The sequence below is a fragment of the Myodes glareolus genome, chromosome 6, assembly GCF_982192425.1.
Source record: "Myodes glareolus chromosome 6, mMyoGla1.1, whole genome shotgun sequence".
Lineage (NCBI taxonomy): Eukaryota > Metazoa > Chordata > Mammalia > Rodentia > Cricetidae > Myodes > Myodes glareolus.
In genome coordinates, this window is record NC_142031.1 from 116351025 (window position 1) to 116368809 (window position 17785).

Below are 17785 nucleotides of genomic sequence, written 5' to 3' on the forward strand. Positions count from 1 at the left end.
TTCCCTTGAGGAAAATTAGGGGAAGGGACGATAGAGCAGGGACGAGAGAAAGCTTAGAGAGAGAGCCTTGGGCCCCGAGGCAGCTGCTTTTAAACGGCGGAGCAGCCTGAACGCTGTCCCGATTGGTCAATGCCACTCTGCTGGTCTGAGCATGTGCAGGCAAGGGTGCAGGCAGGGTTGTTCAGCCCCACATGGCTACCTCCAAACTGCAGGACCACCTGTGCCTCCAGGTGGCTCCCAACAGAAGATACCTGCAGGATCTCCATGACTGTTTTGTTTTACTTTTGATTTTTTTTGAGACAGGGTCTCACTACGTAGCTCCAGCTACCTGGAACTCACAGAGCTCCACCTACCTCGAGATCGAGTGCTGGGATTAAAGGCTGCGCTGTCACACTTTGCCCAGTGCCCTTGCTTTTCAAGTTCCATGGAGCGTTTTTTTTTTTTTAGGATTTTTTAAAAATTTTATTTTATGTGTGTCAGTGTTTGCCTTCTTGTATGTATGTGCATCACATGTGTACCTGGTGCCTGTGGAAACCAGAGGGAGTGTCACATCCCCTGAAAATGGAGTTGCTGCCAGCTGTGAGCCACTGTGTGAATCATGGGAACCAAAGCGGGTTCTTGGCAAGGGCAGCCAGTGCTCTTAATGGCTGAGCCGCCTCTCCAGATCCTTCTCAGTAGAGAGTTCAATAGAGCCTCTGGAGAGACTCCTGCAAGCCTCTTTCTAAGTGTCGGGAAACAGGCAGCCTAGTTCCACACCTCAGTCGTCTCTGACAGCAGGACAAACAGCCATCTATGTCTTTAAGAGAGGTCACTGAGCTCATCTTCGTAGTAGGAAATTATGTACTGAAATCTGGAGGGGAAAACAGTGGTAGACCAGATTGTTAGCTAAGTGCCTCACTCGGGACACTTGTGCACAATACCCACTGGAGACCAAGATGCGGTTCGGGGGGTCTCAAAATCACCTGGAGAAGATTTTAGGAAAGTTTATTAGTTAACTGGATCCGGGCCAATGACCAATTGGTAAAGAGCGACTGGACCTTGGACAGCCACCAAGCTGTGTGCTAGGGTAGGCGGCAGCACCGTGGACAGCTCCAAGCACACCCGCTCCTGGAGCCAGGGGCGGGGAGAGTCGGCTCCATCAGCTGATGCCTTACGTAGCGCCGGATCCCCACTTCGCTAAGACTGGTCCGGGTGGGTGCGCCAGCGCGCGTTTTCGGAGAGTAGCAGCCCCAGGCATGGTGGAGAGAGGCCAGGTCAGGGCAGAAGACCATCTCTAGAAAGCAGGTACCTGCGTGGCTTTCCCAGCATCCGGCTGTTCCCCAGGGAGTCACTGCCCGGAGAAGGGGCTGGCGGGCTGACAGGGAGCAACCCTGGATCAGCGACTGTTCTGACGCACCAGCCGGTTTCCAGGCATCCACCCTGCACGGAACCCATCCCAAGGATGCTCTGCTGCCGGCAACAAGACAGCAGTCTCCGCCGAGGTGAGGAAACGCAGACATGTGATAGCTTAGGCGGGCCCTGGCTTCTAGACTCTACCCCTTGAGTCCGCTTTCCAAATTTCTAAGGATACCGAGACTGTGCGGCTTGCAGTCTAGCACCCTCCTCTCTGCCAGCGTCTCCTCCAGACTCTCACTGATTGGATACTGGGGCCAGGTTCACCGGCTCTTGACAGAATCCTCTCCACTGGTCAGTTGTCGCAAACATTTCTAGATTGACTCCGGTGGGCTCGGTGGCTACACAATCTGAACGCAGGTGTCTTGGGCCAGCAATGGATCTGCCTGTAAACTTGACCTCCTTTTCCCTCTCCACTCCCTCCTCTTTGGAACCCAACCGCAGCCTGGGCGCAGAAGACCTACGTCCTAGTCGGCCGTTTCTCTCAGTTTTCCGAGTGCTAGTCCTGACATTGCTGGGCTTTCTAGCCGCGGCCACGTTCGCTTGGAACCTGCTGGTGCTGGCCACCATCCTCAGGGTACGCACCTTCCATCGCGTGCCACACAACCTGGTGGCGTCTATGGCCATCTCGGATGTGCTGGTGGCCGCGCTGGTCATGCCACTGAGCCTGGTGCACGAACTGTCGGGGCGCCGCTGGCAGTTGGGCCGGCGGCTGTGCCAGCTGTGGATCGTGTGTGACGTGCTCTGCTGCACAGCCAGCATCTGGAATGTGACAGCCATAGCCCTGGATCGCTACTGGTCCATCACACGCCACCTGGAGTACACGCTCCGTGCCCGCAAGCGAGTCTCCAACGTGATGATTGTGCTTACCTGGGCACTCTCTGCCGTCATCTCTCTGGCCCCACCGCTCTTTGGCTGGGGGGAGACATACTCTGAGCTCAGCGAGGAATGTCAGGTCAGTCGCGAACCTTCCTACACCGTGTTCTCTACCGTGGGCGCCTTCTACCTGCCGCTGTGCGTGGTGCTCTTCGTGTACTGGAAGATTTACAAGGCCGCGAAGTTCCGCGTGGGCTCCAGGAAGACCAACAGCGTTTCCCCGGTTCCCGAAGCTGTGGAGGTGGGTGCTACAAGGATCGCTAAAAATATTTCACTTGCATCTCTGCTTTCTTCACAGCACACCTCCCCCGACGTCTATGGAAGGCGAAACTCTCCAGTTTAGGGAGATGTAGGCAAGGGAGGGTGCAGGCGCCAGAGACTCCCTTTGCTCCAAGTTCTGAATTACAGAGCCTCTCCCGTGCTGAGTGTCTCTGGTGGATCATTTTCTTATGTGGGAAATGTGGGGGTTGCGATTCGTGTCCTAAAGAGTCCACTTTGGCACTGAAACTCTGTGAATGGTCAGCACTCCTTTTAGAACTTCTGGAGAAGCTGCTGTCTGGAGGACACTGGCTCAGTGCTCAAAACAAAACAAAACAAACTAACAAACAAACAAAAAAAAACACAACCCCCTCCAAAAAAAAAAACCCCCAAACCAAAAACCTTCCGGTTTTTCTGCATTGATAGTGAGGGTATCCGAGGATGGGAGATTAGGATGGTTGCCCATGGCGGGCACATCGCTTGTGTTGTGTTCTAGGCTATTTAGCAGCTATAGTTTCAGGGTTGCCATTCTTCAGTGTCCTGTCTAATCCCTCATCCCCAGATTAAAGACAACTGTTTACTGTCATCTTGGAGCCCGCATTTGTTGTCTGCGTTCCTTGCATTATGGTGTGTACCATTGCTTTCTGGGCCTATTTACTGCAACCGCACCAGGCCATGGGCACCCCTGAGGACCACCTGGCCTATTTGCTTTCCCTTTGAGTAACAGAAAGGAAGAAGTCCAAGTTTCAGGACAGACAGCTCCCTAGCTCCCTACAACTGACATTTGAAACAGACAAGCCCTGCAAGGAAATTCTGCTTCTATCCTCTGCCAGCCCTCTCCTTAACTCCTGGAAATCTGACTTGGTGAGTCAGTTTCTCAAGCTCCACAAAAAGGCACCGGCTCCCAACCCATTGCTGAGAGCCTCGCTTGTGTACTGAAGCTAGATCAGACAAGGATACTGTCCCAGTTTTCTGTTGTTGGGCTCTGGGAAAGCATAATACTCTGAGTGCGCTGAGTGTGTTGTACTGGCTTGTACCTTGTGAGCGTGGCTGCATTTCAGTCATCCAAGCCTAGGGCATGATGGGTGGAGGTAGGGGAAAGGGGTATCAATTTTGGTTTTTAGAATAAAGAAGGACTACCTAGAACAGTAGTCCTTCACCAAGGATGATGTCTGGACTGCCTGGTGATTTCTAATAGCACAGTACAGACCCACAACAAAAAATTGCAGGGATCAACATTCATAGAACTGAATTTTGGAGACTAATGTATTCACCAAAGAGCCTGGAATTAGGTTCCAAGTAGCCTTAGGCAACGGGGATACTGGGCTCCACCTCTAATTTCCCTGGTAACAGAAGGCTTTGCTATTCCTAGGAATTTAAATTACCATATAAAAAGGTGAAGGTTGTTCTATCCCTAGCCTGAGGGGAGAGCTGACATTTCAAGCAGTCAAAAAGGAGGTGGTAGGGATAAATCTCCCCCCAATGAAAGGAGGTACTTTTCCTTTCCAGAGGCCCCTTCCCCGCTGCAGCCCCTTTCAGGATCAGCACAGTATAACCTTCCCCCTTTCCTCTTCTTTTAGACACTGGCTAAAGGCCAAGTGTGCTTTCCCTGTACTCTGGACTCGGTCACTTTCTCTCTGAAGCCCCCTCTCCTGGCACCCTGTGGCTGCTTCCTGGCTGCCACCGCAAACAGCATGACTTCTTCTCTCCCTCTTCTCCCAGCCCTTGGCAGCTGCTGAGAGTCACACCTCACCCTGTTGTTTTCCTTTCAAACTCTAATCAAATTGCCCCCAACTTCCTCTCTAGTCTGCTTCTAAATTCTTTTATGAATGACTGATGAGACTAAGAGCCTAAAAACTGAGCCTCAGTTTCCCCAAGAACACACACAGACCCCAATTATGAACAATAGTGACACTGGGAAATTGAGATCCCTTTTTTTGGGAGGGGACTGGTCTCATTATTAAAATAATTTAAGAATAGACTCAAATGGAAACACAAAAGACAATTTTAGCATTTAAAAGAAAATCTCAAAGGCAGGCAACCCTTGAAACCTCAGCTGCTGCCCAGAGAAGGAGGAGAGGAGGGAAAAAGTTATTTGGTTTAAGCCTGTGTAGAGGTCAGATGAAAGGTGAACTGGGGGCCACGGGGTGAGAGGAGGCTTTAGAAAGAGTAAGGAAGTCCAAATGTTGGGGTGGGGGAGCCCAAAGTCACAAGGAAAGCACACTTAGAAAAGAAACAGAGGATGGGTAGTGGTGGTACATGCCTTTAATCCCAGGCTGAGAGACAGGTGAATATCTGTGAGTTGGAGGCCAGCCTGGTCTACAGGCAGGCGAGTTCCAGGACAGGATCCAAAGCTACAGACAAACCCTGTCTCGAACCCCTCCCCTAAAAGAAAAGAGACAGAATGATGAAAAGGAGAAATTACACTTAGAAAAGGAGGCAGCAGGACGATGTGGTTGTAGCTTAGTAAGTTATTATACTGGGACAGGGGCTGGGGGAAGGCAAACTCAGTATCTCATTAAAGGACTAATTACCCACCTACCCACCTCTGCAGCATGTCTTAAGGAAGTCTTGTTTCTAGGCATGGTTTCTTGGTCAAATGAATGATCCTGCCCAACTGAATGTTAGGTCACCGATTCAGGCCAAAGATTCTAGTCTCTTGATCAGTTTTTGGTTTGTATTGTTTGTATTGTTTTGTTTTTTTCCTCTAATGGAGGGGAGATGCTGGGTCAGTTTATTAGGGACTGGGAGGTCAGGGCTCATTGCAGGTAGTGATATAAGACTACCAGCCAAGGGAACAAAGCTTTGATTACTGAACTGAGGGCTGGGGAGCAAAGTCAGTGTGTATTTATTTTTTTAATTTAAAAAGATTTATTAGGGGACTGGAGAGATGGCTCAGTTAAGAGCACCAGCTCTTCCAAACAACCTCAGTGGGATGTTCAGCACCCACATGGCTCATCACCTTCTGTAACCCAAGTTCCAGGGATGCCCTCTTCTGGCCTCTGAGGCCACTGCATGCACATGGTGCACAGACATAAACAGAGGCAAAACATTCCTATATTAAATAATTAAAAACAAGCATTTTGCCATGGAGGCCAGAAGAGGGTGCTGGATCTCTTCCTGCTCTCCATGTATCCTCTATGGACTGATCTCTCTTCCCTAGTACTGGGATTAGAGGTGTATCTCACCATACTCAGTTTATTGGTGCTCAAGATTGTACCTGAGGTTTGCACATGCCATAAGCATGCTACCAACTGACCTCAGTACATTTTTTTTAATCTTATGTGTATGGGTGTTTGTGCACTACATGTGTGTCTGGTGTCTGTGGAGGTTAGAAAAGGGTGTTGGATCTTCTAGAAGTGGAGTTAGAAATGATTGTGTGAGGCTGGGTGGTGGTGGTGCACACCTTTAACCCCAGCACTCGGGAGGCAGAGACAGGCGGATCTCTGTGGGTTCGAGGCCAGCCTGGTCTACAAGAGCTAGTTCCATGGAAAGAAAGAAAGAAAGAAAGAAAGAAAGAAAGAAAGAAAGAAAGAAAGAAAGAAAGAAAGGAAAGAAAGAAAAAGAAATGGTTGTGTAAGCTTCCTTGTGGAAGCCGGGAATTGAACCCAGGTCCTCTAAAAAAGGAGCCAGTGCTTTTAACCACTGAGCTATCTCTCCAACCCCCTTACTGTTAATTTATACTGTTAACAGTTTAAAAGGAAATGTTTCTGGGGACTCTGATCCAGTTGCATGGGTGCATTGGACTGCAGTTTCTCTTGTTTGTGGGGTGTCTATAGGGACTCCAGGCCCCTTGCTGTCTTTTTGGTAATGCTCTGGTCTACAGTGTGAGCATTCTCAGCACAATCTCCTCACGAGTGGCAGCACAGTCGAATGGGAGCAGACAATACTCATCGGACTCTGGGAGAATCAGAGAGATGAGAAAGGCTGTTCTCTCACCACTGGACCCAGGTTCCCTCCATCCTTTGAAAACTGTGCTACATAGCCACAGATTCGTTTATTCTTTCTCGTGTCACCTGGCAAAAACAAATCATTTTGTCTATCTGTTATTTGTTTGTGGTAGGGTCTCTCTATACAACACAGGCTGGAATTCCTTATATAGCCCTGGTTGGCCTTCAACTTGAGAATTTTCCTTCCTTAGCCTCCAAAATAGATTACAGCACATACTATGCCCAACTGCAAACCAACTTCCCTCTGCCTATCAGATACCTTGTTTTTTCATTGTTTTACATTGTGTGTGTGTGTGTGTGTATACACGTGCGTGCATGCATGTGTGTGTGTGTATGTGTGTGTGTGCCTCCATGTACATGTGGAAGCCAGAGGACAACCGACCAGAGTAGGTTCTCTGTTTCCAACCAGTGGGTTCCAGGGGATCAAACTTAGGTCATCAAGGCTAGTGGCAAACACCTTTACCTGTTGAGCCAACTTGTCATTCTCAGATAACTTTTCCTTCATTTATTTTTTAATTATTTTATTTTATGAGTTATAGGTGTTTTGCCTGTGCATATGTATGTATACCATGTGTGTGCCTGGTGCATGCAAAGGCCAGAAGAGGGTTTTGGATCCTCTGGAATTGGAGTTACAGACAGTTCTTGTCTGCCGTATGGATGCTGGAATCAAACCTGGGTCTTTTGCTTGAACAGTTGAGCAGTGTATACTTTTGGTTTTTGAGGCAGGGTCTCTCTATGTATCCCTGGCTGTTCTGGAACTCACTGTGTAGACCAGGTTAGTCTCAAATCCGGAGATCTGCCTTCCTCTGCCTCCCGAGGGCTGGGATTAAAGACTTAGGGCCGCTACACCCAGATGAGCAGCTAATACTTTTAACTGCTGAGCCATCTCTCCAGCCCACCCCCAAATAACTTTTAAATTGTATACCAAATGAGTTTATCTCCTATAGCGTGGAGGTGAAAAGTAGCTTTAACTCAGTACAAGCAGGGTATCCACAGTTTAGGCAGATGTCCTCTGAAGTTAGAAGGATGGAGACTTGGTAGGTGATTATGTCCCCCTTGGAATGACTTTAGTGAGCAGATTTTTGGATAGTGAGTTTGCTCATCAACTAATATGAGATACTGATTCCTTTTTATTTTTTTCTAATTAATTAATTAATTTTCTCAGTCCAATAACAGTTTCCCCTCCTTCCTTCTCCCCTCCCAGCTCCTTTCCCAAGTTCCCCATCCACTCTCTCTCCCTTCCCTCCAGAAAAGGGCAGGCATCCCATGTATATCACCCAGCCATGCCATATCAAGTGCAGAAAGACCAGACACTTCTGCTCCTATTGAGGCTGGAAGTGGCAACTCAGCAGGAGGAAAAGGTCTTAAGAGCAGGCAACAGAGACAGAGACAGGAGTCTCATAAGGAGACCAAGACATACAATTGCAACACTTATGCAGAGGGCCAGGTCAGTCCCATATAAACTCTATGGTTGGCAGTTCACTCTCCATGAGCCCCCAAGAGCCCAGGTCAGTTGACTCTGTGCTTTCCTGAAGTGTCCTTGGCCCCCCTGGCTCCCATAATCCTTCTTTCCCCTCTTCCACAGGATTTCCAGAGGTCCACCTAATGTTTGCTGTGGGTCTCTGCATATTTCCATCAGTGGCTGGGTGAAGTCTCTCTGATAACAGCTGGGCTAGGCAACAATCTATGAATACAACACAATATCATTAGGAATCATTTCATTGACTTTTTTTTTTCTTCCTTTTTTACCTGTTATGATTGGCTGTACCCTAGGACTCTGGGCTGTCCAGTCTCTAGGTCCTGGCCCTCCAGGCATTGCTGGAGACAGACTCCCTCTAAAAGTATGGGTCTCAAACTAGATCAGCCATTGGTTGGCCACTCCCATAATTTCTGCACCGCCTTTGTCCCAGCATATCTTGTAAGAAGCAAAAACTGTGGGTCAGAGATTATGTGGCTGGGTTAGGATACCAATCCCTCTACTGGAGATCTTGCCTGGTTATGGAAGATGTACAGTTCAGGCTTCATCTCTTCCATTGCTAGGAGTCTTAGATATTGTCATCGTCATAGAGTCTTGGGGAGTTTTCACTGCACTAGGTTTTTAGCTCGAGATTATTGATTCTTTTAAGGCGCCTTCTTCTAATGAATTATGAAAGAGATAGATGACAATGATAGATGATAGGTAATAGATGACATATAATTGATACATGATAGCTACAAAGAGAAGAAAGACAGGTAGATAAATGATAAATAACCTTTTAGTATATGGGTCTTATTTAGACTCCCACATCTCTGGGTGTAGAGGCCTAGTCAAGTGTATCCAGAGAACCACATCTTAGATAGATCCCTGACTTTTACTCTTTAAGGCTATTTGGAAATGACTAACCTCATATTGGGTATTTTCTAAGCTGCTAGGTTGACTGTTCTATTTACTTCTTCTTTCTTTTTTTCCATTACTTTTTAAAAAAATATTTATTTATTTATTATGTATACAACATTCCTTCCATGTATGCTTGCATGCCAGAAGAGGGCACCAGATCTCATTATAGATGGCTGTGAGCCATCATGTGGTTGCTGGGAATTGAACTCAGGACCTTTGGAAGAACAGGCAAAGCTCTTAACCACTGAGTCATCTCTCCAGCCCTTCCATTACTTCTTATGCTTGAGTCCCTTTATCAAAAGTAAAGACTAAGCCAGGCACTTGCCTTTAATTCCACATACACGAGGCAGAGGCAGGAAGACATCTGTGAGTTTGAGGCCAGCCTGGCCTGCATAGTGAGTTCCAGGACAGGCAGGGCTACATAGAGAAGCCCTGTCTCAAAAATCCAAATAAATAAAAGAAAGGAAGGAAGGAAGAAAATAAGGAAGGAATGAAGAAAAGGAAAGAAAAGAAAGGAAAAGAAAACTGCATGTTAGCTGAGATCTCACTCCATCGGCTGTGGGCTTCTGTTCTACACAAATGCTGCATAGATACTAAATCTATTTTCTGTCTTTGTTTGCTCTGCAATCTTGCAGCTTTCTTCAGTCATCCCATGCAAGGGAAACGTCTGAAATCGCCTTATGTAATCCATATTCTATCTTGATATTTAAATTTCCACAAATGGATTAGATAACTCTTTTCCTCTCTGTCCTGTTTTTAAATATTTCCAAATCTGAAGAGATTTTGATTTGGGCTGTGATGGGTCCTGGTAATATGGTCTGTTTGATATTTTAATGAAACTCTAAATTCCACAGCAAATTTCTGTCCTTTTCTCTGAAGCTTAGGAAAAATTTCCCTTATGCCCCTAACTCTGATGTAGTCTTTGAATGTACAGCTTACAGATCTGACTTTATATATAGCAAGTTTACAGAATGCTTAGATTTTCTCTGAACAAAAAAGTCTTGAAGAAAGGGTGGTTCATTTAGAAAGTCGGATACAGCTCCCAGAACATGCTAGAGAGAGATCCCAAGGGGGCAGTGTTGTAAGGCCTCTGGATATCCAATAAACTGACTGGGACTAGAAATGGCTCAGTGATTAGGACTTACTGCTCTTGCAGAGGGCCTGAGTTCCATCCTAGCAATCATAACGTCTGGCAGCTTACAACTCCAGCTCCAGGTGAACAAATACACACGTGAAACAAAAAAAAATTTTTTTTCTTTTTTCTTTTTCGAGACAGAGTTTCTTTGTGTAACAGCCCTAGCTGTTTGGAACTAGCTCTTGTAGACCGTGTTGGTCTCGAACTCACAGAGATTCACCTGCTTCTGCCTCCCAAGTGCTGGAATTAAAGGCATGCGCCACCACTGCCCGGCTGAAACAAATCTTTAAAACAAAATGCAAGCAACTGTAGATGCTGCAGGTTAATTGCACAGCATGGTGGTGTTGGACAGCACTGCACTCTGACGCATGGCTACACTTTATCCCAAAATCGAATCCAGGACCCAACAGCAAGCAGACTTCCAGCTGAGGCTCCAGTGACTTGAAGCAAACACCTCAGACCTGGCACAAAGACATCCTTTGTCTGCAAATTCTGGAATAGCAAAACATCAGTAGATGCCAAGGGGACCAGCCAGAACCCAAGAAAACCAGGAGTGTCTGAACAAGAGCCTGAGCCAGCAGGTACCTGAAGCTGGGGTTCAGTGAATGTCTTGGCAGGTCCTAGAAATGATCTCAGCATTACCTGTCGAGCCGGTCAAGGGTGTCACAGCTGTGGCCCAAAGGCTGGGATAAAAAGAATTGGTGAATCTATGGCCTAGGCAGTAAGAGATGTCCTGTCACCCCAAACTGTTTCCAGGACAAAGGAAATCGTGATGATCTCCGTGAACTCAGAGTGATCTGGCTCTGGGGTGGGGGGTCATTCTGCAGGACAGTGGGCAACATCATCTGTAGAGTGTGGGTGCTCACATTGATTGGTTCTCAGAGTCAGGTTTCTCGGGTGATTCTGACTTGATTGGCTGGCTCCTGAGTGAGGGCTGCTGATGACTGGCTTGTTTACAAGCATGTGCTCTGGGAACTGCATTGTCCTTGATCAGAGGAAGAGGCTTAGACAACCAGCAAGCCTCCTTGTTACCATGGCTACAGAACAAGCAGTCTGTCCCTGAGTCACCACATGCAGAGCCTCCTTCTAATCTGTAAATCTGTTTCTTGAGCATTTTGGCGGATCCAGGTGACCTGTCTTGCAAATCAACTGAATCCACACTGCAGGGCTGAGTGTCTCTGTCCCCCAACTTCAGCACCACAAAGCTGTGGATAGAGCATGCTAGATTTGTAGTAAAACCATAAACAAATACCTAGCATACCAAATATTTTGTTTTGAAACAAAACAAAAGCAAAAAATAAAAAGAACCCAAGAGCTTTAGCAAGTGGTACCTGTCCCCAAATAACTCAGTTATTGAAAGACAAAAGGCCTGTAAAGCTGGAAACTTTTCATGAATCTAAAATTGTGAAACACCTGTTTGAAGTGCATGCAGAGATGGCGGTAGATCTAACTCGGTCCAACTGCTCACTCACTCTGTGTTAGCCTCTACTCTCTTCCTGAGATCTGCTAGCGAATGTATTAAGCTTTTACGGTAATCCTTATAGGTTATAGGCAGTACAGACTCAGTTAAGTGCTCCATTGTAGCTGTTGATTAGCAGAGAGCAGAGACAAGATCTGGAAGGGAAGGGAAGGGAAGCACACAAACCTGAAAGCAAGAGGACGTGGAAGCTTCTCAAACAGTTAGAATCTCCTACCAATGGATCAGACAGCCCCATGAACAGGGATTTCAATCACTGAGCTCTTGCGTGAGGGGATGTTGAACACAGCACCAGAACATGGCCTGGAAGAAGGATCCATGTTTCACGTGGAAGTGTGTTCTGATGAGTTGACATAACCTGAAGTGAGCCGGAAAGAGGAAGCCTCAACAGAGAAACTGTCCAAATCAGCTTGCTCTGTGGCCATGTATGTGATTAATGATGTGGGAAGGCCCAGACTCCTGTGGGCAGCACCTGTGAGTCAGCCTCAGCGTCAGCACTCCTCTGGGGTTCCTGCTTTAGCTCCTGCTGGGGTTTCGGCCTTGACTTCCTCACTGAGGAGAAGTGACCTGGAAGTGTAAACTGAATATAAACCCTCCCCTGTTCCAGTTGCTTTTGGTCATGGTATTTATCCCAGTCACAGAAGGAAAACAGGCTTGGGGGGATGCTTCTCTGAGAAATATGGGGCTCTATTACTACACTCTGGAGAATTTCTGATGCAAAAACCACATCCCAGTGTTCCCATGCCTCTAGCACCCCGAGTATTGCAGCACCCCTGTGTCTTCAGTACTCCCAGTGCTGCTGTTACCCACATGTTGCCAGCATTCCTATTGCCACCAGCAATGCCCAGTTTGTCCCATGAAAAAAATGTCAAGAGTGCTGACGACTTCTTGAGGGAGCAAGAGTCAGAGGGTAGGACCTCCTGGGAGTCTTGGGGGAGTTTGTTCTCCTTCTATTGTGTAGTCTCTGCTGATAGATAGATAGATAGTCTCAGGTCATCAGGCTTGATGGCAAGCGCCTTCACTCACTGAGCCACCTCACCTGATGGCTTAGTTAGGGTTTCTATTGCTGTGAAGAGACACCATGACCACAACAACATTTTTTTTTTTTTTTTGAGACAGGCTTTCTCTGTAGCTTTGGAGTCTGTCCTGAAACTCACTCTGTAGACCATGCTGGCCTTGACTCATAGAAATTCACCTGCCTCTGCCTCCCAAATGCTGGTATTAAAGGCGTGTGCAACCACCGCCCAGCTAACCAAAGCAACTCTTTTAAAAGGAAAACGTTTAATTGGGGACCTTACTTTAGCAGAGATTTAGTCCATTATCATCATGACAGGACATGACAGTGTGCAGGCAAGCACAGAAAAGGAGCTGAGAGTTGAGAAGGAGCTCCATCTTGATCCCACAGGCAACAGGAAGTAGTCTGAGTGTCACACTGACTGAAGCTTGAGCAAAGGACCTCAAAGTCCACCCCCACAGCTAGCCAGCCTCCAGATGGCAAAGGAAAGTCACTCATCTCCACAGGGTACTAGCTGGTTGGGTTAGGTACCTGGTATGAGAAGAATAGCAAATAAATTTTTAGTCTTCACTGTTTTGTTTATGATAAGCTCATCGGGATATATGTTAATTAATTTTCTTTTTGCTGGGATAAAATGCCTGACAGAGCAACTCCGGGGAGAAAGGCTTTGCACTCACAGTTTGTGGGTTCAGTCTATCATGGCAGGGAGGTCATGGTGGCAGGAGCCTGAGGTAGCCGCTCACACTGTATATGTGCAACTGGGAAGCAGAACGTGGCCGACACTGGTGCTCTACTTGCTCTCTCCTTTTGTTCCGTCTGGGACCCCCAGCCTATGGGATGGTGCCACCCACATTTACAGTGTATCTTTCCCTCACAGACAAGCCTGGAAGTTAGCCTCCCAGGCGATTTGGATTCCACCCAGTTTTCAACCTGCAATTCACGACCACAGAATAGACCTGTCTTCTGTGCCTTTGCCACAAAATCCACATGCCTCATATTCTAGTTTCAGTTATGTTGCTGCGATAAAACACACCAACCAAAATCAACTTGGGAGAGGGGAGTGTTTATTTTAGCCTACAATGCCAGTCCACAGTCTATCACTGAGGAAAGCCAAGGCAGGAACTGGAAGGCAGGCCTGCCTCCTATCCACACAGCATCACCTCCAGTTGAGAAACTTGCTTCTCAGCCAAAGAAGGAAAGCAGGAAACATGGAGGATGCTTCTTGCTAGCTGGTTTGAACGATGGCTTAGAGCAGTGGCTCTCAACCTTCCCAATGCTGCGACTCTTTAATACAGTTCCTCATGGTGTGATGATCCCCCAACCATAAGTTATTTTCATTGCTATGTCATAACTGTAATTTTACTACTGTTATAAATTATGATGTAAATAGTTTTGGAGATAGAGGCTTGCCAAAGGGGTCCTGACCCACAAGTTGAGAACTGCTGGCTTAAACTCAATGAATTTTCTTACACAATTTGGGATGACTTGCCTAGGGATGAGATTTCCCATAGTGAGCTGGGCAAACACACACACACACACACACACACACACACACATACACACACACACACAGGTCACAGGTCAATCTGATTCAGGCATTTTCTCAATTAAGGCTTTCCTCTCTGCCCTATGCCAAGTTGACAGCCAAAGCTAATGAGGACACCCCACACTCTACTTGTTTTTGTTGTCCCTTTAGTTGATAAGATATCCACAAACTCCCTTGCATCGAAATCTGTGTGTTGCAACATCTTCCCTTTTCCAAGAAGCAGACACTGGCCCTGTCATTGCATTGCTATACCCTCTAGTTAATGGGACTCCCCACCTAAATGCCAACACTTCCTTTGGAGGAGCTTGTGGGACTCGGACCCATCTGTATCTCGGTTCAGCTTGGACACCACCTGGCAGGTGGGAATAGTCTGCTCCTTACACCATGTCTGTTTGTACTTTGCAGGTGAAGGATGCAACACAACAGCCTCAGATGGTGTTCACCGTCCGCCATGCCACTGTTACCTTCCAGACAGAAGGGGACACGTGGCGGGAGCAGAAGGAGCAGAGGGCGGCCCTCATGGTGGGCATCCTCATCGGGGTGTTTGTGCTCTGCTGGTTCCCTTTCTTTGCCACGGAGCTCATTGGTCCCCTGTGCTCCTGGGACATCCCTGCCATCTGGAAGAGCATCTTCCTGTGGTTGGGCTATTCCAACTCCTTCTTCAACCCACTCATCTACACAGCCTTCAACAGGAGCTACAGCAGTGCTTTCAAGGTCTTCTTCTCTAAGCAACAGTGAGCAGCCAGCTGGAAGTGGACGCTCCTGTCCCACGAACCTTCGTAGTCCGCCCAGCAGTCCTGAAGGTCCACCTGCCAAGGGCACCAGGGTCACATCAGAGCTCAGCTCAGCTCACATCTGTGCTCGTGTGTTGGGAGTTGTCTTCCCCTGAAGGCTCTGGTGGCTTCTGTCCCCAATCTGGGTACTCTCCCTTACTCTGTACCAGCAGCCACGGACCTGGCCCACAAAGTGCCCATTCCTCCTCTAAATGCACTCCAGCACGGCCATGAGGAGACAGGAGGGAGGAGAGAGGGAGCGAAACAACTCAGGCAGGTAGAGAGAGGCAGAAAGAATGGCAAGGCCTAAAGCTGTCGGCGATTGCACGCCTGTAAATCCAGCACTCAGGAGACTAAGGCAAGAGGATCTCAAATTCAAAGCCAGCTTGGGCTACATAATAGGTTCAAAACCAACTTGGGCAACAAAATGCCCCGGTGAGGCTGTTTGCAGAGCAGAAGACCAGAGGCCAAATTTTCCAGAATAGCTAGTCCTTATTTCAGAGCTGTGCTCTGCGGGCCTTGAGTGTGTGCCCTAACACTTACTGAGCGCTTCCTAGTGTCTGACGACAGAGCTTTGTCCTCAAGCATATCAAAGCACAGTTCCACTTGTGAGGCCAGTAACTGCTGTTTTGTTCATGGTAAACACACACACACACACACACACACATACACACACACACACATACACACACACAAGCACACGCACACGCACACACACACTGCAGAAAAGGACAGTTTCCAGTTAAAATCAACTCAGTCCATCAGCTTGAAACTGGAAAAAAACAAAATATTTCCTTCCATTTGGAAACAACTGTCACAAAATAGAAAAATCTAGTAATTTCACAGAATTTGTTAAAATTGTTTATTTGCTATGAGTTTTTCCTTTGTGTAATTCCTTCAAATGTCTCTGGCCTTAGTGTTTCACCCTAGATAATAGATTTCAGGTTAATGATGGCCATGAACTGCTGACGTCTCAATATGGTTTCACAGTTAACTAGACACAAGGGTCTGTCCAATCAGACATGTGCGTTTATAGGAGTGCTGGCCACTTTGTAGCTGTGGTTTTGTTGGTATATGAACCTGATCAGTAGTCTCCAAGATGGTCAGACAACGGTCACATAGGGTCTCTATCAAGTTGGCAATGTAACGGGTGTGTCTAGAGAGTCCGGTAAAGACACAGAGTTTATGTGGTCACAGAAAACCTTGGGTGCACCCATACCGCCTGACAGAGCTTTGAGAGCATTATCCAAAAAAACTAAGGTGAAAAAGAAGAGATAGTCACCTTTCCAAAACCCCGTGCGTATTGACTTCTCACACAAACTGAGGATGGACTTGGTTCTCAGCAAAATTCTGAGTGAGCAAAGGCACCCATGCTTCCGATCAGAGCAGTGAGAAACATTGTGGGGCTTTTACGGCTGGATGACGATGCCATTGCAGAGCTGGTGTGTTTCTTCTGTTGACTTCATCCTCAAGAGTTTTGGGGGGGATTTTGTTTGCTTGATTTTTGGTTTTGGAGATAGGGTTTCTCGTTGTAACTGTTCTGGCTGTCCTGGAACTCACTTTGTGGATCTGGTTGGCCTTAAGCTCAGAGAAATATGCCTGCCAATGCCTCCTGAGTGCTGGGATTAAAGGTGTGAGCAGTCACTGCCTGGCTCAGAGTTTTTAAGTATTTCTTCGCGTTTAAGACAGGGCCTCACGAAAGTAACCTTGACTGTCCTGGAACCTATTATGTAGATTAGACTGATCCTAAACTCACAGAGATCTGCCTGCCTCTGCCTTTGCTTCTGCCTCTCGAGTGCTGGGATAAAAGGTGTGTACTCCCATACCTGGACCAAGGGTTTTTTTAAGTAAAAAATTTTCCAGTACTCTGGGGCCCTTTTTCTGGGAGCTGTTGCCTGGACCAGTCACACATTCTATACTAAGGGACAGGGTCTAAGCCAGGCTGGAAATTGAACAGAATGGCTCACACATCCATGACTGTTCTTATAACCAGGGTTTGCTAACTGTTTGAACAAGAGCTTTTTTGTTGTTGTTGTTGTTGTTGTTGTTGTTTGCTTGTTCATTTGTTTATTTTTTTCTGGCCTTGGTCACAACTGACAGGACCTAAGAAGTTTGTGCGGTTGTCTGTGTTTTCAGTCTGAGTCCTCTGAAAACGATGCACATAGAATGTTCTAAGCTGTGCAGATTCTGCACTTGTCCTTCACTGCTCCCCTCAGCCTGCAGAGCCGAGGAACGCAGGAGGGTGTTATTCCCTCTCTGCTCCCCTGTAGCTGCATGTGTAGAGAGACCTCCACCAGTGACTGCCCACTCAGCTGCAGGCTGAGGGCTCCCAACTGTTTATTCCATCCTTAGCACCCGAAGGGTTCTGACTGCCACCACTTTTACACAGGGCAGCTTTGCCCACATCACCTCAATTTAAGACAATGCCCTTACTCATTCAAAACGTCTGCAAACTCTCGGGCAATAAAAACTCCATTATATTCCATGTCTCTGATTCCTCAAATGCACAAATTAAAACTGTGTATTGTAACATGAATGTACAGGTCTGTTATACTGTTTATAATAAATTATACTCATCAACATTCCAACATAGAAAATTTGTAATGATTTCTTGGTGGTTTCGACATGAAGTTATCTTGAATTTCCTGCAATGACGACCTTTATATGAGAGTGTGAATAGATATGAGAGTGGTTATGGCAAACTATGCTGCTATGAACATAGTTGAGCACATATCCTTGTGGTATGATTGAACATCCTTGGATATATACCCAAAAATGGCATTACTGGGTCTTGAGGAAGGTTGTTTCCTAATTTTCTGAGAAATCGCCACACTGACATCCAAAGGGGCTGTACCAGCTTGCATTCCCACAAGCAATGCAGAAGTGTTCCCTTTACCCCACAACCTCTCCAGCATAAGTTGTCATCAGTGTTTTGGATCTTGGCCATTCTTACAGGTGTAAGATAGAATCTCAGAGTTGTTTTGAT

At 47.0% G+C, this 17785-nt stretch overlaps 1 protein-coding gene across 1 annotated transcript; it reads left to right on the forward strand.

The window, feature by feature from the left end:
* Positions 1-1172: 1172 nt before the first annotated feature.
* Htr5a (5-hydroxytryptamine receptor 5A) lies at positions 1173-17396 on the forward strand. Its single transcript, XM_087907533.1, has 2 exons — positions 1173-2509; positions 14432-17396. Exons 1-2 carry the CDS (start codon positions 1769-1771, stop codon positions 14762-14764), a joined length of 1074 nt encoding a protein of 357 aa, XP_087763659.1. The 5' UTR covers positions 1173-1768; the 3' UTR covers positions 14765-17396.
* Positions 17397-17785: the final 389 nt, after the last annotated feature.